The 20,906-nt window shown below is 42.7% G+C and overlaps 1 protein-coding gene across 1 annotated transcript in view; it reads left to right on the top strand.

Moving 5' to 3' along the window:
- The first annotated feature begins 1,739 nt into the window (after positions 1–1,739).
- The window catches only part of atp9a (ATPase phospholipid transporting 9A), a 29,819-nt gene continuing 10,652 nt past the window's right edge, over positions 1,740–20,906 (top strand). The window contains exons 1-17 of the mRNA XM_079273562.1: positions 1,740–1,808; positions 3,871–4,015; positions 5,363–5,476; positions 5,663–5,771; positions 7,540–7,598; positions 8,537–8,588; positions 9,619–9,713; positions 10,809–10,889; positions 11,226–11,301; positions 11,703–11,779; positions 11,973–12,133; positions 12,232–12,374; positions 13,142–13,254; positions 16,876–17,085; positions 19,478–19,639; positions 20,193–20,285; positions 20,406–20,489. Coding sequence (XP_079129688.1) covers positions 1,741–1,808; positions 3,871–4,015; positions 5,363–5,476; positions 5,663–5,771; positions 7,540–7,598; positions 8,537–8,588; positions 9,619–9,713; positions 10,809–10,889; positions 11,226–11,301; positions 11,703–11,779; positions 11,973–12,133; positions 12,232–12,374; positions 13,142–13,254; positions 16,876–17,085; positions 19,478–19,639; positions 20,193–20,285; positions 20,406–20,489 — 1,842 coding nt within the window. The 5' untranslated portion in view covers position 1,740. The remainder of the gene's footprint in view (positions 1,809–3,870; positions 4,016–5,362; positions 5,477–5,662; positions 5,772–7,539; positions 7,599–8,536; positions 8,589–9,618; positions 9,714–10,808; positions 10,890–11,225; positions 11,302–11,702; positions 11,780–11,972; positions 12,134–12,231; positions 12,375–13,141; positions 13,255–16,875; positions 17,086–19,477; positions 19,640–20,192; positions 20,286–20,405; positions 20,490–20,906) is intronic.

Raw genomic sequence — 20,906 nt, 5'->3', positions numbered from 1 at the left:
ATACGATAAGAGTTTCATTCTCAACCTGCTGAGTTGAACAGTAATGAATGTATCACTGGACACTTTGCACAAGTCAGAATGGTCAGAGTACTTTGTAGGCCCCTGCTGTACATTCCTTATCGATACGCATTTGCCAAGTTGTGCCTTTCTTTAGCAAACCATGTCAAAACTGCTTTAAAGTTGGTCGCTGCAATTCAAGTGATGTTGAGCCTGTTTACAATGTAAATTGTTTTTTGTTCTTCAAATGTTTCCTACACCTAAATATTTTCTGATTTTTGAAAAATAAAATCAGGGTGACTTTTTCAATATTTTCCCTGTCATTATTTCGCCGCTGACGTTACTGTTGCCAAACTGATTTGAGCTGAGAACAAAGAAATGCATCGCCAACTGAGAGCGTACAGTGTAACACTAGCCACTGAAATGCAGCCTAGCTCCACGCTAACATCTACACCAGCACAGGCAAGTTTTCATATATGTTAACCCTAATTTACATCAATTCACCTTCAGATGACTCTTAAGTATTATTTGCTGTTGTCACGACTGACCAGTAGCCATGAATCCTTTCCGTTTTGCATCCTCCATGAATGACTATTTGCATCCACAACTGACGCATGCTTTCTCATCCTGTCCACATTCCATTTCAGGTGAACTATAAAGTGCTCTTTTACAATTTTGACACGATACAATGCTACTTGCATGTCATTACGGTACACTAAAATTAGTAGGTGTACAGTGAGTAATCACAGATCCCCTGAACTACAATATGTCTGCTCGACTATTCATACAACTATAGTCGGTGTTTACTTTTTGTTGTGTATCAGACTTCGATTTGTTTCTGTCTTGGACAACACACTTGTCCAGTCACAAAATAAAGAGACCCGGCCACACAAAGACTAAAATGAATTAAACTATGAGGTTTTATATATAAAATTGAAGCATGGCTCAGGATAGAAACCCTGAAATGTTAAATGCAACTGCTTTCATGATAGCAAAGACTGTCCCTCTTCTACATTACACACTGAAGACAAAGTTGTGCCATGCATTATACAAATAGTACATTTTTTGCTACAATAGCATACACTCACTCATCTCTTTCCATTTCCTTCAATACGCGTGTAGGCTACACCTGTTTTAGAAGCTTGTGTTAAGATGTTCCTTTGGCCCCCGCCAATGATTTAGAACCAAAGTACATATGTTTGTACAAGTCCAACCTGAGCAGATCTAATCAGCCACAAAAGACATGTCTTTGATTTAAGCAAATGTTTCATAATCCATTATATGCTGTTGATATGTCTTTGTAATGTGGAATCACTTGTAACTGTAGTTAAATAAATGTAGTGCAATATACAAATGTAGTGGTGTAGAAGTATGAAGTGGAAGAAAATGTTGGTTAAATGTAATGTAAATACTCCATTAACTAAAAACTGTAGTACTTTAGCCTATACTTCGTTGCTTACCACTGGTTTCCCCCAAAACAGCAACATATAAAGGCATGTTAAGTATTTCGGATGGTAGGGAATAATGTGAGGTAAACTACACTATAATTTGATGATAGCCTAATTTTATGAATAAACGTAGGCTTCAAAATACCAAAATATTTTATTGTCAAACGGGCCATGCTGAGGTAAGTGTGCCAGCTGAACCGTCCTGTGTGAGTGACAGCTGGGAAGCCTCCGCCCAGAACAGCGACAGCACAGGCGTGCTGCCCACAGCCTCCACCCGCTACCAGGAGCTGCAGGAATGACCGACAATATCGCTCTACAGCCCGTGAGGCGGCCGAAAAGGCAAGACAGTAAACACAGAAATGGGTAAGGGGGCTAAACGGCACTGAAAACAGTAAGAGGAAACCAGTTTGTCAACGTGTTTTGTCCGTCGCCTTCTGCTGATATCACAGTAGCCGTTCAATTGTTTACAAGAGCGCGTCGACATTGTCTCTATAACTAGCTTAGCGGTGGCGGAGCAGTCAGGGCAACAATAAACAGCGTCTAACAGACTAATACACGTTACTTTAAACATTATGTGGCAATTCACAGTAGCTTTATAGCAGCTAATGTTAGCAGTAGCGTCCAGGGGACATCCTTGTTCCGGGGTGCAGTCAGAGCAAGTGCATTTTGACGCCCATGTCAATATTGGCTCGGCAGATCCGGTGCTTGCCTGTCAAATAGCAGGAGAAGCACGCGGGCATGTAGGCCCTGCCATGAAGATGGAATGTGTGTACTAAATTTACCAAATTATGCTTTTTGTAGGTTGTTTATTTTGACCAGCACATAAAAGGGTCAGGCCTCATAAATGATGATGGAGACAGAAGACGTACAGGGCAGAGGGTTGATGGAGAAATGCAGCCATGAGTCTGGTCAGGCTGTCGCGATGACGTCACTTCCTGTAATAATCACAGAATTTAAAGACAAAAGATTTAAAGAAAATGCAGTACATTATTTTCTGTAGTTTGCAGTATAATTTATAGTCAAGCCTGATTCACCTGTTCATCGTAATACACTCAATTGCCAGTCTAGGTAAAGATAATCCTGTCAAATATAATAAATCCTACCCTTATGAAGGTTAATGTTGAGTTTACACCAATGATGGTATCGTAGATGAAATAAGAAGCAGGGTATGCTAAATATGAGAAACGCATCTCTTTGTAATAAAAACAGTTTCAACAAAAACAGAACGTTATAACCTTCATGGAGGTAGGATTTATTACAGGATTATTGTATTGAATTCATGCATTAGTTTATTAGACATTGTGACATGTCATAGCAGGAAAAGCACAGGTGTTACTAATTAGGCTGACAATGTTCCATTATCTTCAACCGTCGCAGTGAGTCAGCATGCGCAACCCTGAAACTGAAGCAGCTAAATGCAATTCAGCTGTCATTAACCTTATTATTTACACCTGTGTCTTTTCCTGCTGCTTCACGTCCAATGTGTAATCCAATTGTATTGACTGACAGAGCAATTGAATATGATTTGCGATATTAGAGGGAAGTATAATTTTTACATCACACAAAAATGTATATAGTATGATTTTTGTGGCAATGTTTTTCTTAAGTCTGTTGACTGTGATGTGAAGGCCAGGACAACTCTGCACCACAACCGTATATCATTAAAATGGTATTTTCACACATTTCCTGAAACAAATGTTGTGCATCCTGCTATTTGAGAATTGCTGTCGGCCATATTGTGCTTAGCTAAATCTTTGATAATTGTGCCGCCCTGCGTAGGATGCACTTCAGCTTCGCTGTCTCTCTGAGAGACTTCTGAGGTCCAAACAGAGCGAGACGTGATTATTTTACTAGATTACTTTACAGTGACGGAGCCCATTGTTGTCAGTGTTATTCTCCAACATACACAAGAAGTGATCTTTAAATACAGCAACAAGAATATCTCTTCATATTTAACTGCAGTAGAAAAGTTGTCGGGCCTTTTTAAAATGAAACTATTAGGAAGTTTATTTACTTGGAAATTAGTTCAGCTGTTAACCACGAGGTTGCTGGGCTCCTAGTTTATTGATTTGGAATGCTTTGTTTGGGTAGAGCGATGGGAGTGGCCACCCTATTCCAAATGTTAATATTTATCTTTGAAAGCATAATCTCTCCAGGCTCCATGATCATTGACCTTAAGCAACACATTAACGAAGAGCTGTGGCATGATCATGGACCTTAAGCAACACATTAACAAAGAGCTGTTGCAGGAAATCCATAAAAAATACAACATGCTGTCGTCATACTGCAGAATCTGCATGCTTCTTAATTATTTTGTTCCTTTTTTTCACGTAACAGTCTGTTTCTCAGCATGTCTGCTATTGAACCAAATGGTGAGATTGAATGTGCGGTATCTTCTTAACCCTTCGCCGTCTCTTCCTCTCAGGTGCTGCCCGTGGTCGAGATGCTGCGGCATGGGCGACTTCCGTCCCCGCACCGTGTGGCTCGGCCACCCAGAAAAGAGGGAGCAGAGGTACCCGAGGAACGTCATCAACAACCAGAAGTACAACTTCTTCACCTTCCTGCCTGCGGTTAGTGTCAGTCAAAGGTCACCCCACCACCCTCCCTTTAACCACCGCCCACCTCTCTCAGCCTGGCTCTGATTCGCTGTCGCTTGTCGGACACATTTTCCCATTAAGACAATCGTAATGTGAGGAATCTAGTCCTATTGTATCACCCACTTTACTAGCAGCAGTGGGTGGTCATTGTCCTGTTTGCCCCTTTTGAAATGGCCGTGGATCAGAGGACGACCATAGGGCTGATCTGTCGGTTATTTTCCAGCTAATTAGTAATGTAGTCTATAAATTATCAGGAAAACAATGAAAGATGCTCAGTAGAACCTCTCGGAGCTCAAGGTGGTGTCTATAAATCACACCAGGAAATTCTCCCATTTAAGAGACTGCGACCAGCAGATGTTTGTCATGTTGGCCTGCAAAGCGACTTATCAAAATACCAATCGACTACATATATAACTATATGACTTATGCCTGATATGTTGGTGAGGCTTCACTTCACATGCCGACAGTAGAACGAAGTCGTCAGTAATTCATAAATGGTGGAATGTCTCATGTTGAAATGAAGATCTTTTAATGATGGACAGATGTGGCAGCAGTTACTGACTTCTGTGTTTCCCGGCCTGATTTACATGTGCATTTGTTTTTCAGAGATTAGTTGTCTTAAGATCTTATGACTTTTTTTGTTGTTGTGTATGAAGTCAGACATTGAAAGTAGCTCACATTTGCTTGAAGAGCCGAAGACAAGAGCAGAGCCTTTTTGCATTGCAAATTGTGATGCTTTATATTTACTTTGGTTCATGTCAAGAAGTTCTTCTCATTAGAACATATTGTAGTCTGTATGTTTCTATTCGTCTATTCTACTCGGCAACAAATGATGTACAGAATAGCAACATGCACGGTTTCCACTGCTTGTGATCTTGCACACTGGTGGTAATGAAATGGGGCAAAGTTGAAGCATGAGTGTTTATTTAAAGAATGACTGGCAGAGGAAAGCTACTAAATATGTTTGGATATTGTTTCATATCTTTTTAATTTGTTTATAAGGCCAATATTGGAATCTTTTATTCTTGTTCTGTCAACACAATTAGATTCCCTAAGAGAGCAGCTTTAAATAAAGGAAACTTGTTAAAATGTTGCCTCAAAATAAAAAATAAAAAATAATTTTCTGTTTGTATCTGTTGAGATGACTTCTTCTCTAGGCCACTAAAAACATTCCTATAATAAGTTAAATGGAGACCAGTGGTGTCCAATACATTTTCTATCAAAATCAGTCATGGCCTCTCCGTACATGTCGGATACGCACAATAATAATAATAATAATAATAATATTTCACTCTGTGCTCTTTTGTTTTGTGTTCACAGGTGCTGTACAATCAGTTCAAGTACTTCTTCAACTTTTACTTCTTGCTGTTGGCCTGCTCTCAGTTCATCAAGGAGCTCCGGTTAGGACCGCTCTACACCTACTGGGTCCCTCTGGTATGTAGCATTTCACTGACTGTTCATTATTTTTGGTGAATCATCTTCATTTTTGTAATGTCTTTTTTTTTTGATGGAAATGTTCTGGTGTTTCCCACAGCACTCGCTTGTGTGACGTTGGTTTGTTGTTCTCTACTTTCAAGAAATAACTTATTTTTTTAAAAATTTTGACCTTTCACTCTCCAGGGTCTGGTTTTGGCAGTTACCATCATCAGAGAGGCAGTTGAAGAAATAAGATGCTACGTTCGAGACAATGAGATAAACTCTCAGATTTACAGCAAGCTTTCAACAAGAGGTGAGGATCGGAACACTGCTTATGTTTTGCTTGTGTAGGTTCTTAGCATCAGCGTCTATTAACTGTAGGAGGTTGGTGCTATTAAAACTTATTGGGGCTAGGGGAAATAGTGGGTAATTCAAAGCAGAGATGTAAAAGTGTACATAAGAGGCTGTGGTATAAAGTGCTACCAGCAATAAAAAGCAGGAGACCTCTTGTAGTTTCCATCACTTCTCCCCTTTGATGTGGCAGCTTGTTTCACCCATAAACACAACTGGTTGCCTCCATGATAGCGGCCCCCGTGCATATCTTGTGGTTTATAGAAGCGTTAGGGTGTCACAACTTAATGTGTTGTTTTCTAACAAAGAAAGACATTGATTGAAGTCATTTTGTTGAATAATATATTAATCATTTTGTCTATAAATTGTGGTGGAACTTGGTCGTTTTAATTTCCTACTGTTTAGGGAGATTTAAGCAAATCACATTTTTTTTTATTCGACCAACAGCCCAAAAAGGAAAAATATTCAGTGAACTGTCATACGAGGGCTACACAATTACGAAATCATATGGTCATACTTTTTTTTTTTTTTTTTTCTTCAATATTGAGATCATGATTAAAAATATGTTTATTGTAGTTTCACATTTAAATAGAATCAGAATCAGCTTTATTGGCCATGTATGCGTCCGCATACATGGCCAATACTGCTTCCATGTTTACTTCCATCTTCCATCTTCAATCATGTGCATCAAAATGAGACTGCTCCTTATTCACAGCGCATCTCCGAGAAGCAAGATAGAAACTGTACCAAAACTTTTTACCCAAAATGAAATCAACAGATTATTATGTTATGTTACATTCCTGCTAATTAACAAATCGTCAAAATAAGACTTCAACTGAATTCAGTGCTTTTTAGTTTTGCCCGTAAAAGATACAGTAGGCGGATTGATATGCAGCTGAGTTTTCTATGAGCAGAGCATGTATTTTAAACACCAGTATCGCAGTCAATCATGTCAATTTAATCGTAGGAAACCCAAATCGTGATTGAGATAAATATTAGATTCATTTTGCAGCCCTACGTCATACCTAACATAGAAAAGCACCAAAATCTTCATGTTTAAGAAGCTGGAACAAATTAATGTTTTGGTATTTGTTTCTCGAAAAATTAAAAGCAATGAATCGATGATTTTAATAGTTTTAGGCTAGTCTCCTATTAATCGACGAATCAGTTAAACAAATGAATTGTTGCAGCTCTGATCACATGAAACCAACGTACACGAGCTCTTCATATAAAAACTCTTTCTTATATTCATGAAAGCTGCATATTTGTTTCTTCATGGCGCTACATGCTGCTGTGTAAGAGCACTAACGTGAAGTCCCTTGAAGCCGACTGCAGAGCAATATTAATGTGCTTTAATGTCTTACATATGCAAAGCCCAAAGGTCAGGACACAGGTCAAGGGTCAGCGATCTCTTCCAAACAATTTTGCCCGTTCGTTCCAAAAGGAATGAGAGAAAAGGCTGAACTCCCCCAGCATTCTTTCAAATCTGCAAGGAAAACTACATTCCCAAATTCACCGAGGTGACTGGTGAGGCATGCAGAGCAGCAGTTCATTCAAAGAAGACTTTAATGTGTGTTTAGAGCACATTTCATGAAAAATAACTGTTTTTAGCTCTAGATGGTATTAGAATGGTCAGATTTGAACTACATAGCATAATATGGAATCCATCAAACAATACACAAAGTTACTGAACGCTCAATTAACTTGTGACTTTGTTCTGTGTATTTCAGGCACAGTGAAGGTGAAAAGCAGCGGTATACAAGTTGGAGATCTTATAATCGTGGAAAAGGTTTGTTGAAGATAGTTTCATCCACATCTGGGCATAGTTTTGCTTTTCAGGACTGTCGAGTTACCATTTATATGACAGAGAATAATGAGGGGGCTGTTTATCTTCCCTGCTCCGCTGGTGACTGAGGTGAAAGGAGTTGGTAAAGATTTTATAATCTTGTGATCAATGCGGAGCCTCAGCCTGTCAAACTCAATGCATGCACAGCACACGTGAACCCAATATGCCTTCAATTAGAGCTCACACACAAATTCAATTAACTACTGTTTATTGATAAAATCGTTTTCATCTTGAAAGCCTAATGATGTTCTTTAGTTGTTTAAAATATCTTTGTTAGTTTTCAGGCGTGGACACAGTGGATCCTCTGAGGTCTTCGTACATGAAACGTGAGAAGTGGGTCCTGTCTTCAGTTTCCAACTAAGGGCTTCCCTCTGAATCACTCATTTGAAAGCAGCTGAAGGAAAGGTCACACATGTTGTCCTAGTTCCACTAATATGACTGAGGGATTCAGAGTTCTGTGATTTACTATGAAGAAACTCCTCAGCGGTGGTGAAACCAGTAGCGGACAAAAAGAAAGCTTTAGAATTTCTAAATGAACCTCCATAATACATCTTTGTTAGACGATCGACGACTTAGCAATAATCCATGCACGGTTCACTGTTGTTGGGAAGCTGTCCAGATGAATTGAATGGAGAATTTGTCTAATGTGGTGGAGGGACCAGGTCAGGCAGAGTGTAAAACCCTGGTCAGGGTCCTGTTCAAGCCACGGCGGGATGATTTGCTGGAGGGCTTATTCTTTTGACTCACTGGCTGTTGGTAATGTGGCACATGAAAAGCCAAAAGTCTTCCTTTCCTACAGTTAAAGAGCAGAGGGAGGAGGAAAAGTGCAGGCTCAGGAAGCGATGCTGAAGTGATGTTTTTCTTTCTGCCTTTCTTTGTAGAACCAGCGTGTTCCTGCTGACATGATCTTTTTAAGGACCTCTGAAAGAAATGGTAAACATCTGCTGGTCATTCATCCAGATCTCCACAACAGGCTGGCTGGCTGGGGAAATGACTTGTTTAAAAAGGCGCTGAGGTGCAGGGATTAGCCCTGAGCCAGGACAGGAAGTCCTTCAATGTCTAAATTGTAATTAGGTCCAGTACTAAACTATCACTCAAAGCACGCTGTGGTGGAGAGCTACTGCTCCATGTAATGGTGAGATAAGCATTGTAGACAAAACATTGTTCTCTCTTCAACTTTGAGGACTCATTTTGTCTTTCAAATGAGCGGATCAAGCACACGGCAAAATCAAATGCAAAGAGAAACCAGGAGACGTGAGTGAAGGATGCTCATCTGAATAATCAAATACGGATTAAGACAAGATGCTAACACAAACTTGGCAAAATGCATTTCACCGTTTTATTTGCACATATACAAAATCCACACAAGTCCATTCAAAGCACATCAAAAATCACATCACATGGATGAGATGCTTTTATTTTCTACTTCCAGAAACCCAAATGTGACTGTCAGTGGAGCTAGGTGCAGCGTGTTGTTGTTGCGTCCTACTGTTGAGACAGAAAAAGCTTTGTTTCACTGCAAATAGTGTTTGCTTATCTCTCTTCCATGTGGAGGCCATTAGGTCGATTATGAAGAGCCTATAGGCCAGGATTTGTAGTTTTGGGCAGGATGATGCATGCGAGCCAGTGGGGGGGATGGGCTTTGTTTGGTGGATGCCTTCACTTCTACAACAGTAATATGCAGCTTAGTCCCATTCACAGAAGTTGCTGCAGTTCATTTGTGACTCCATGTTAAATTGTCATCAACTTGGAAACGTAGAGTATAACGTGTATTAGAACAAATGAAAAAAGCAATGGGGACAGTAGCCTTCAGTATCTATTGAAATCTGAGTGTTTTTTGATTTGTTCAAGCAATTTTGAGATCCTGGTATACCCCCTTTAACTAAAAGCCTCCTGTTGCCCCCTAGGGGTCAGTTTGTTTCCATCTGGCTTCATTGGCAGCTCTTGTCCTCCCCCTCCCCAGGCTCCTGTTTCCTGCGTACTGACCAGCTGGATGGAGAGACGGACTGGAAACTACGCCTCCCAGTGGCCTGCACGCAGAGACTGCCAACTGCTGCCGTGAGTCATGAGATAAAGAGGGAGAGGTCGTCAGGAGAAAATTGTACGTTTGTAACACCGCGTTCATGCCGCCGCTGTGCCTTGTAAGAACAGATGAATACAGGTAAGAGCGCATGCTGACTTTGGTCTCAAGAGAAGCAGGTCATTAGGACAAGAGTAGTCATTTGACCAGAGTACAGGGTGGCCGGGACATCAGAGAAGGACTAAAAGGTCAAAGGTTGCCCTCAGGCCCATATCTTTTGCTCTTGTAGTTCTTCCGTGTTAGACCAGTTTTAGGTTTTTAAAGGCAAATACTCACGCAGATAATTTTAGATTTCAAGTTGTCAATAAGTTGTAACAATGTTCAGTATGATGCAGTTGACTTCAATATTATAAAAATAAAGATGGTGATATTTCCATTGTCCATTGGTAAGCGGATATATTGGTCCAGAGCCTAAACGAGTCCATTGACAGAAAATTAATTTTGAAAATCTATTATTTATTCATAAAAAAATCACTGATTCTACTGATTCAAATGTGAACATTTGCTGTTTTTCTTAATCCTGAATATCTGTAAGTTAAGATGAAACAAGACAATAGTAATTGTGGCTCTGTGAAATTGTGACGGGCATCTTTATCTATTTTCTGACATTTTATACACTAATTTTATTGAGGAACCAAGATAATAATCAGCAGATTAATCAAAAATAAAAAGGATTGTTCGTTGCAGCCCAGGGTCCAACTCTACCTTAAAGTGCTGTTTCTGTCCTCTCCTGAGCTCCTGGTGACAGCTTGTGCCTCAGGACACACTGATTTGTAAAAATAAATTACTGGTAACATATTTGTCAAGCGTATACACAAAGATTCATGTTTTGAAGGTGTCAAACTGTCTACTGTCTAATTATAGGATATTTATGCAAACACTGCATAAACTGTGTAGGATTAAATGGATCTGGTCTCCATGCAAGTGATGTATTATTGGAGGTAGTTGCATAATGTTTCATAAGCATGTAAGGCAAAGCTTTGCTGCTTCTTGTCTTCTTCTCAACCGCCTGTCAATATTCAATCACTTCTTCCCCGTCAGTGATCCTAAACCATGCTTTTGATGTCCCACAGGACCTTCTACAAATCAGATCATATGTGTACGCAGAAGAACCAAACATTGATATCCATAACTTTATTGGAACTTTCACCAGGGTGAGTGCTTACATTACTATTCTGTTGAGCCCTAAGCCCCTCTATGTTCATCTGACGGCGATGTAACGTGTCCTTCTTATGTCTGAATACGCGTCTGAGTGTGATGAAGAAGATTAAGCCTTGTACCATCATACGAGCCATTGATTAAGGCTTAAATGGCAAAATACGTTTTAAAATCCATCAGTGATGCATCTTGCGTGAGAACAAACCAAAACATATAACGGATAGATGGAGCAGTAATGTTTACAAAACTTATTTTTTACAAACATAGCAATTATTTGACCAGTTTCTGTCTCCCCTCATCATTGTGAATATTTGTCGTCTTAATTGTTCCAGGAGGACGGAGACCCCCCAGTCAACGAGAGTCTCAGCATTGAGAACACCCTGTGGGCCAGCTCGGTTGTCGCCTCTGGTAAATAAGTGACTGGTTGTGCAGCTAATACCCAGGATGCAACACGGACCATCTTTTGCTCAAAGATGCATTGCTTCATTCACAACTGTTGATCTGTTGACTTGTCTGACCAAACGCACACAGAAGAAATAAAGAGGAAGTTATTTTTCGATAGCTCTGGGGCAGCTACCCATCATGGTAAAGAACCTTAACCCTAACCCACGCGGACATATGTCATCCATTAAGCAATTGGAAATCTGCATCCTGTATTCCAAATGTCATTGATCATTTGAAGAAGTCTATTCTTGTCAAGATTATGAGTCTGGGAAGCATCTCCTTGACATACTGTGTGTTTTATGTTGTTCCTTTTACTATATTGACCCGAGGCAGTTTTTTTTAGGTCTTTTTCTCTCTCATTCCAGGGACGGTGGTGGGGGTTGTGATTTACACAGGCAAGGAGCTGCGCAGTGTCATGAACACCTCCAACCCGAGACACAAGGTACAGTAGTGTGAACCCGAGCCTGTAGTTTGCATGAAGATGGAGGAGTCTTAGAAAGTCACCCTGAATTGATTGAGCAAGTTCTTAAACTTTTTTTTGATTGACTTAGACCTACATATTGCGCACACACACACGCACCATTTGTTTTCACATTCATTTGACTGATCATTTCTGCCTCTGTTGCTCGTGATAGGTGGGTTTGTTTGACTTGGAAGTGAACTGTTTGACTAAGATCCTGTTTGCGGCTCTTGTGGTGGTGTCACTGGTCATGGTGGCCCTCCAGCACTTTACCGGCCGTTGGTACCTCCAGTTCTTGCGCTTCCTGCTGCTCTTCTCTAACATTGTGCCGATCAGGTGCGACTTGAGCCTCTCTACTTCAAAGCCGTCTGCAGCGTTGCTCTGTATTCACACGTTGGGGGTTAAATCGTGTGCTGTTTTTTTATTTCATGCAGTTTGCGTGTCAATCTGGATATGGGAAAGATGGTTTTCAGTTGGATGATTAAGAAAGACTCCAAGATCCCTGGGACGATGGTGAGGTCGAGCACCATACCTGAACAGCTTGGACGCATCTCCTACCTGCTGACTGACAAAACAGGTCAGACTGAAGGAAATGGCGGTGAAAAGCAACGTACTTTATGTTGAAATAGCCTTGGTTGTGGCTAAAAAAAAATCCCAAAGGCCAGCGTGTGGAGTACTAAAATGAGGAGTTATAGTGCTGTGGATTTGCCAAGGAAGTATCCAATAGGACAGCGTTAAGTCGTTTCCTTCCCTTGGGGGGTTTTGCTCTGCGGTGGGGTTTCTGCTCCTGGAGTCCTGCTACTTATGGGACCATTAAATCATAAAAAAAAAGCCCCAAAGTCTCTCATCCATACACACCTTAAGAGCACAACACCTCCACCGCTGCACTTCCTCAGGCAGAGGTGTCACACATCAAATTTATAGCCCTCATGCCCAATAAACTGATCAGCCCTTTTCCCCATCCAGAGCGTGATAAGGCCGGTGGGGTCTGCAGTTCAGGCCAATGTACGTCCAAGACCCCCGAGGTCTTTTTGATATACTTGTGGAAAATGCTTTTAAAGTGAGTGTGAGGATACAGAGGCTGTGTGTAGTAAGGGAAGGCTGCTGGCTTCCTTACAATCACCATATGTGACATGCATCTCTTTTCAAGTAACTGATCACTGTTTGTACGTCCAAACCCATGAAAGATGTGGAAATACTTTTACAGATGTTGTCAAATGACATTAATGTAGAAGTCAATCATTATGCAGAATTATCACATGTTGCACAATATGCTGAAACTTTCAGTTGTAATTCTTTTTTTAAAGGATTTCCACGATTTGTCTGTAATTTAATCTTTACCAGGAACTCTTACTCAAAATGAAATGGTGTTCCGGCGCCTCCATCTTGGAACTGTGGCCTATGGGATGGACTCGATGGATGAAGTACAGAGCCTTGTGTTCAGCGCCTACACGCAGGTAAAAATAATAAAAACGAACATGCACGAGTCTTTGCAGGGCTCTGGGTCTGTCAAAGAGAAGCAGTGACTGAAATTCACTCACGCCATTTAGGAAGCAAAAGATTTAAATTCCTAAATCTCGGGAAAGTGCAGAACCAACAGGCACGAGCATTGTTTTAAGAAACATATCAGTTTGTGATTATTGTTTGGTTGAGTGCTTCCTGACCTCAGATGGCACTCTTTGTCCCCCTTGACACCAGAGGTTAGTGAAGCAGGAAACAGGATTAGCCCACAAGCAAAGCAATGACCGGACTTCTTAAATGACGCTACCATTAACCCCGGGAGCGCACAGGCTTCTAAAAATAGCAAGGCCACAACGCATAAGCAAATTGTTCATATTTACTTTACACATCTGGTCATGTTTACGGGCCACTATCACGGCAATCATTGAAACCGCCATTAGTGAAGCAGCTTGTTTCTACGATCAAAACCTCCTCCAGTTACTTATTGTTGTAGAATGAGCTTTATGAATGCGCGTCTTCTTTGTTTGTTGGGTCTAGGAATTGACATGTTCATACTGTAACAGCCCCCGGGGTGGTCAGGGGTGTTACTGGACAATATGCAATACTTATAAAGACACGGAGACTTAAAGACGTGGCAATCAAATACTTTACTGGGGTATTGGTAACGACACAGCAGCCACACAGCCAATACAAGTCCGTTAAGCAAGAGAAGGGTCTAGGTGCAGTTCCGGGGTCTGATACACAAGGCGCAATTCTCGTACGGTCCAGGGATTGGGCAGGGGCGTCGTTCTCCTCCAAGCAGGGGTCAGTAGCCGGGGGCAATCCAGTTGGGGTAGTCTTCCGTTCCAGGGTCGTTTGCTAAGTAGTCTCACAATATCTCACCGTCTTGAATAGTTTCACCTAAGGTACTTTTCCGACTTCACATCTTCCTTCTCCTTTTATATCCGCCCATGAAGCTCCACTGGCCGGCTCTCTCAGGTGTGCCTTGTGGCGCTGATTGCCTGCTGGCACTAAGGGAGCGTGTGCAAAGTGCAATCCATTTCTCTCTGGTAGTCTGTAGTATCTTCCTGCCATCACTACTCCCTGGGCTCGCCCACCCCGGCTGCCACACACCCCCCCCCTTAAATCTGACCTGGGGGGAGGACTGCTCCAGGAACACCAGGCGTCCCTGCGGGACAAGGCATCGGCGTTTCCGTGAGCGGCACCGGATCTGTGGACGACAGAGAAGGCATAGGGCTGCAGAGACAGAAACCAGCGGGTGACCCGGGCGTTATTTTCTTTATTTCTCGACATCCATACCAATGGGGCATGGTCGGTGACCAGAGTGAACTTTCGTCCCAATAAGTAATATTTGAGCTCGCCCAGGGCCCACTTGATGGCTAGGCATTCTTTTTCCACTGTGGAATATTTCTGTTCCCTGGGCAAGAGTTTTCTGCTGATGTATGTTATCGGGTGTTCCTCACCATTTTGTACTTGGGCCAGGACGGCGCCTACCCCGGTCTCTGATGCGTCGGTCTGGACCACCAACGGTTTCTCAAAGTCCGGGGTCACCAACACTGGTTCTGAACACAGCACCCTCTTGAGGTTCTCGAAGGCCTCCTCTGTCTCTGCTGTCCACTGGATCCGCTCTGGCAGCCGGTTTCCTGTTAGGTCCGTCAGGGGAGCTGCAAGGGAGGAAAAGTGGGGGACAAATCGCCTGTAATAGCTCGCCAGTCCAATAAATGCCCTTACTTGTTTCTTGGTGAGGGGGCGGGGCCATTCCCGGATCGCCTCGACCTTCCCTACCTGGGGCTTGACGCAACCTCGCCCAATGGTGTACCCCAGGTAATCCGCATCTCGGAGGCCGAGGCGACACTTTTTGGGGTTAGCTGTTAGCCCCGCTCCCCTCAGGGCTCGGAGCACGGCGTCGACCCGACGCAGGTGGGTCCCCCACTCCTCCCCATGTACGACGATGTCGTCTAGGTACGCCGCGGCATACTCTCGGTGGGGCCGAAGGACTTGGTCCATCAGCCTCTGGTAGGTAGGTGGGGCCCCGTGTAGACCGAAGGGGAGCCGTTTGTACTGGTACAGCCCCTCGGGGGTGGCGAAGGCTGTCTTCTCTCTGGCCTCGGGGGCCAAGGCCACTTGCCAGTAGCCCTTCGTGAGGTCCAGGGTGGTAATGAATCTGGCACTCCCTACCCGTTCGATCATCTCGTCCACTCGTGGCATCGGGTAGGCGTCGAATTTGGAGATCTGGTTGAGCTGGCGGAAGTCATTGCAGAACCTGACTGAGCCGTCAGGTTTGGGGACGAGGACGATGGGGCTACACCAATCGCTTCTGGAGGGCTCGATTATGTCCGCCTGCAACATTTTGCGCTCTTGGAGAGAGGGTGGCATCATAATTCCACTCATGAAATCGCTGCGCTTTTGTCAGAAGGGTCACCCCGCTACGCTGAAGCACTTCCTCCTTCAGTGCTGCGTAGGTGACGGGTGAAATATTGGCTAGGTCTTGGTAAGCCCGTTGCGCGGTGCCCGTCAAAAAAGGAGCGATCAAGTCTGCCCACCGTTCCTCGGGCCATTGTTCACGTTTTGCAGTGATTTCGAAAGTCAGAAGGAAAGCTTCCACTTCGTCACTGGCTGTTTGTTTAACCAGGAAGCGCGAGGGATTCACTCGCTCCAGTCGTTTCACTTCCTGTTGGTTGGTTTGCAACTCCATATATTTTTCCATTTGCTGGTGGTGTTGGTGTTGTGTTTGCTGTTGAAGTTGCAGCATTTGTACTTGCATCTGCATTGCCTCTTCGTGCCTCCTCTGAGTCTCCGCATTGCTGGCTATGAGACCTGCGAGAAGCTCCTGCACAGGGTTGGGCGCGGACATTTTGATGTCGATACGACGCGTAATATAAATATTAGATATTGTCCAGAAGCCGGTTAGTCTTCCCACATTCTCCACCACTGTAACAGCCCCCGGGGTGGTCAGGGGTGTTACTGGACAATATGCAATACTTATAAAGACACGGAGACTTAAAGACGTGGCAATCAAATACTTTACTGGGGTATTGGTAACGACACAGCAGCCACACAGCCAATACAAGTCCGTTAAGCAAGAGAAGGGTCTAGGTGCAGTTCCGGGGTCTGATACACAAGGCGCAATTCTCGTACGGTCCAGGGATTGGGCAGGGGCGTCGTTCTCCTCCAAGCAGGGGTCAGTAGCCGGGGGCAATCCAGTTGGGGTAGTCTTCCGTTCCAGGGTCGTTTGCTAAGTAGTCTCACAATATCTCACCGTCTTGAATGGTTTCACCTAAGGTACTTTTCCGACTTCACATCTTCCTTCTCCTTTTATATCCGCCCATGAAGCTCCACTGGCCGGCTCTCTCAGGTGTGCCTTGTGGCGCTGATTGCCTGCTGGCACTAAGGGAGCGTGTGCAAAGTGCAATCCATTTCTCTCTGGTAGTCTGTAGTATCTTCCTGCCATCACTACTCCCTGGGCTCGCCCACCCCGGCTGCCACAATACGTACAGATTATTAATTATGCTGGCTACAATAGCTGCCCCCTTGACCACAGTGAAAGAGAGGTTCTAACTCTTGAGATTCCCGTCTGCCATTGTTTTCATCTCAGTACCTTCTGTTATTGTCTTCAGCCCGCCCATGACCTCCCAGCCTCCAGGGCTCCAGCGGCCACTAAGGTCCGCAAGACCATCATCAGTAAAGTTCACGAGGCTGTGAAGGCCATCGCCCTGGTGCACAACGTGACCCCCGTATACGAGGCCAACGGTGTGACGGACCAGGCCGAGGCTGAACAGCACTACGAAGACACATGCAGAGTCTACCAGGCTTCCAGCCCGGATGAGGTACGACAGAACCCTCTGCATGTTCCTCCACTTTTAGTGGCACTCGGGAAACCCACAGGGCTGATATGAAAAATGTATGGTACCAATTATCTTTATTTGTATACTGGTAGAACCTTTCCAACAAGAAATGCAGCTCAAAGTTCAAAAAGAAAATCAAGCAATTTAAAATATAAAAAAAAAAATGAAATGTGTTGAAAATATATATATATATATATATATTTTTTTTTCATCTGTGTGGAAACATACTTGTAGACTTGCACGTTTCCCACATTTATTATACAAACAGCTGCAGTATATCCATCCCATGATATACGTAAATACCTACATGCTGCTGTACGTCGTCTTGACATGTTGGGAAATGTACACGTAATCCACTCAAACACCATGTTCTCGAGGACAAACACGGAAGGCCTGACAGGAGAACAGACTTCCGATCTCAAGATGAGAGTTCTTGGTGTAGATCAGTGAAGGTCATGATCTCCAGTGTCTTCCCTGCTTTCGTTCATGAAGGGGAACATTCACAAGTCAAAAGGCATTCTACGTTCATGTCCTTGATCTGTATGAATTCTTTGAACATCAGGAAGAGGGCTGTGGAATTCGACTTCGATCCATTTCCTGCGGTGTAAATACGGATTTCCTTAATGTGCTCCCCAGCCCATTGCACTTATCCCCTTTTGAATTTCCTCTTTGATAGCATATTGTAATAGAGCCACGTACATCTGCTGTGATTAGAGACCTGTACTTTATGTTGTGGGAAGGAAATTGAGCCGTTTTTATTGTTTTGGGGTCAAACTGGATAAACATTGACTGTTTTTTGTTTTTTTTGTTGCTGTGCCCTGAATGGTATATTTGATCAGTTTGAGTCAATCTAGCAAGATTCAGTTTGCTTTCCCTGCAGCTCTCAGGAAGTCTTAACATAGGTGTATCTGGGTGACTGTTTTTACCAATGCTGTCAAAACTGACTTTTTACTGCACACTTGTCCCTGCATCACACAAACTTAGAGATGCTTCAATTGTCTTAGCAGATATTCGACAAATATAATCAAACTGAAAATGAATTGCAGTATATCCCACTTTGTGCGTGTGTGTGCGTGTAACTGTGACGTTAAACGATCGTGTTTGACCAGCAAAAAGTCTGGAATATATAAGACTGATCTCATATGTCAGATTGTTGGCAGATTACTCCGTACATCTCTAATTAAAATTATCTTATGCAAAAGTACAGATAATGAAAAGGATGTCTATATATATATATATATATATATATATATATATATATATATATATATATATATATATATATATATATATATATATATATATATATATATATATATATATATATATATATATATATATATATATATATATATATATATATATATATATATATATATATATATATATATATATATATATATATATATATATATATATATATATATATATATATAAGTATGTCATGTGTAATTCACCACAGAGAGTTGATATCTGAATCACTTTCAGCCACGTGGAGGTTCTGAGTCAAGCCAACTGGACCCAGCATTATTCAGTCCAGTTACAAATCTGCAGCCAACCCAGATGCGATTAAAAGGTGCTGCTGTGACAGACGCCAGATCCCAGAATGCCCCCACAGTGAATATTTCTAGACTGTGACTAACCACGTCTTTATATTTCCCAAACCTCTATTACAAACATTACAGTAATCAGAGCTTGTCTGACGTTAAAGTGCTCCTTCCAGGCATTGTCAGACTACATGGTCATGTATTTCCAAAATAAGTAATTCCCCCTTCTACGAAACCTGTGGTTTCAAAGTTGGACCGTGGCAATCTTTGTTGTTTTCTCTCATCTGTGTCCATTTGGCCACTCTGCCATTAGTCCTGTCAGAAAATGGATGATGAATGTGATCTGACTTCTGGTCTGGAAGTTATTGGGGAAATGTCGTCTTCCCTCCTTTTCTCCCCACACAGACTCGCACACGTTAACGTTGTATTAATGGATGCCATCTGTCTGTTGTGTCCATCAAGAAAAGAGCAAAAAGTACATTTTCTGTTCAGAAATGGACATTTCCCCAATTTATCAATCAATAGTCTTGAGTGTGGAAAATGTTTGAGCTGTTGATTAAGACTAAATGGTCACTGTGCTCTCTGTCCAAAGTGCCCTTCACTGTTTGTTTTGTAGTTCAAGTAATGGAACATCATATTGACATAATGGCTTCACCATGAGAACAATAACGCAGTCGTCCCTTCTCTCCCTGGATGTACCTCAATGATGATTGTTTTATTTAGGAAAGACATAAAATATTAGCAGTTCGAGACATTTTGCAGCCTGACTATTTCCCCCCCCCCCTCACAATGACCATCCATTAAAGCCTTTACACTGGTGTTGATAGGTGTCGCTCGTGCAGTGGACTGAGAGTGTCGGTCTGACACTGGTGGGAAGAGACCAGTCCTCCATGCAGCTGCGGACCCCTACTGGCCAAATACTGAACTTCACCATCCTGCAGATATTTCCCTTCACCTATGAGAGCAAGAGGATGGGCATCATAGTGCGAGTGAGTGCCAAGATAACTTTGTTACTCTTCTGTCCGTTAGATTGCTGGAGCTGTTGTGCATTTTGTTCTCTTATGCTCTTCAAAGAAATTGGTTTTTGATTTCCTACTTTCCAATTGCTGAAGTACTTCTTTCAGTAACTATGTAGGTCAGTGCTTGTTGCTAGGAGGGCGACTTGACACTAGCTTTAACAAGACAAAGAAAAGAAAAAACAGATTATTATTATTAAAGCACAGTATCTGTGAAAAAGCTCACCTTATCACCGCTGACTAGTTCCGATGACTAACTTTACTTTTGTTGGCCGGGCTACAACTCAGGAAGCCTGGGATTTTTAAACTTCCTCGTGATAATATTTGCAAACGCTTTGTGAATACCAAAATAAGTTTAGCATTTCTAGGCAACGCAAAGTCATAAAATAGTGCATGTGCCCCTTTGCTCACACGGGTATGGACTGGAAATCCTGTCTGTGCGAAACCTACTGGGGTAACGTAAGATGTAACCGCTTTTCTTTCCTGTTTTTAAAATCTGAATGAACTGTCGATTGTTGTTTTCAAGGACGAGTCTACGGGAGAGATCACTTTCTACATGAAGGGTGCTGATGTGGTGATGGCCGGCATCGTCCAGTATAACGACTGGCTGGAAGAGGAGGTAGATCGCCTCCTTTTTTCACAAGATGTGATGAAGATGTAACAACAGTGATTGTACCCCTGTTATAAATAACTCACCGACTAACCTGCTGAATCCAGATGTTGCTCACTCTGTTTTCAGTGCGGGAACATGGCGAGGGAAGGCCTGAGGGTCCTCGTGGTCTCAAAGAAGTCTCTCACAGATGAACAGTATCAAGATTTTGAGGCAAGCACCGTCTGATGACATTAACACGCAGCGATCTGAGGCTTAGCTCTCATTCATGCTAGTACAAGACACTACTTACACTCTTATAGTTTGTCGGCCTTATGTGTGATGAAGCCATTGGAGCTGGTAAACCACAGAAATATCAACAATGTGTTCCATATCTCCCATGTGCCGATTGCGCGCCAAATGCAGAATGATATATTTATGCAGCCATGTTCAGTATTTCTAAATGTCAAAGTGTGTTGCTGAGTAATTAAAGTGACCTCTGACCCCCCCACCCCCTTCCAGTCCACACACCCCACCCTCCCAGACACACACACACACCCCACTCATTGTTCGAGCAGGGCGGGGCTGTCTCCCCTGCAGTCCTCAGCCCCAGGCCCATTACTGGAGTGTATAAGTGTGTGAGCAGAGCTG

The sequence above is a fragment of the Melanostigma gelatinosum genome (assembly GCF_949748355.1).
Source record: "Melanostigma gelatinosum genome assembly, chromosome: 8".
In the NCBI taxonomy this organism is placed as follows: Eukaryota; Metazoa; Chordata; class Actinopteri; order Perciformes; family Zoarcidae; genus Melanostigma; species Melanostigma gelatinosum.
This window is presented reverse-complemented; position numbering and strand designations above follow the sequence as displayed.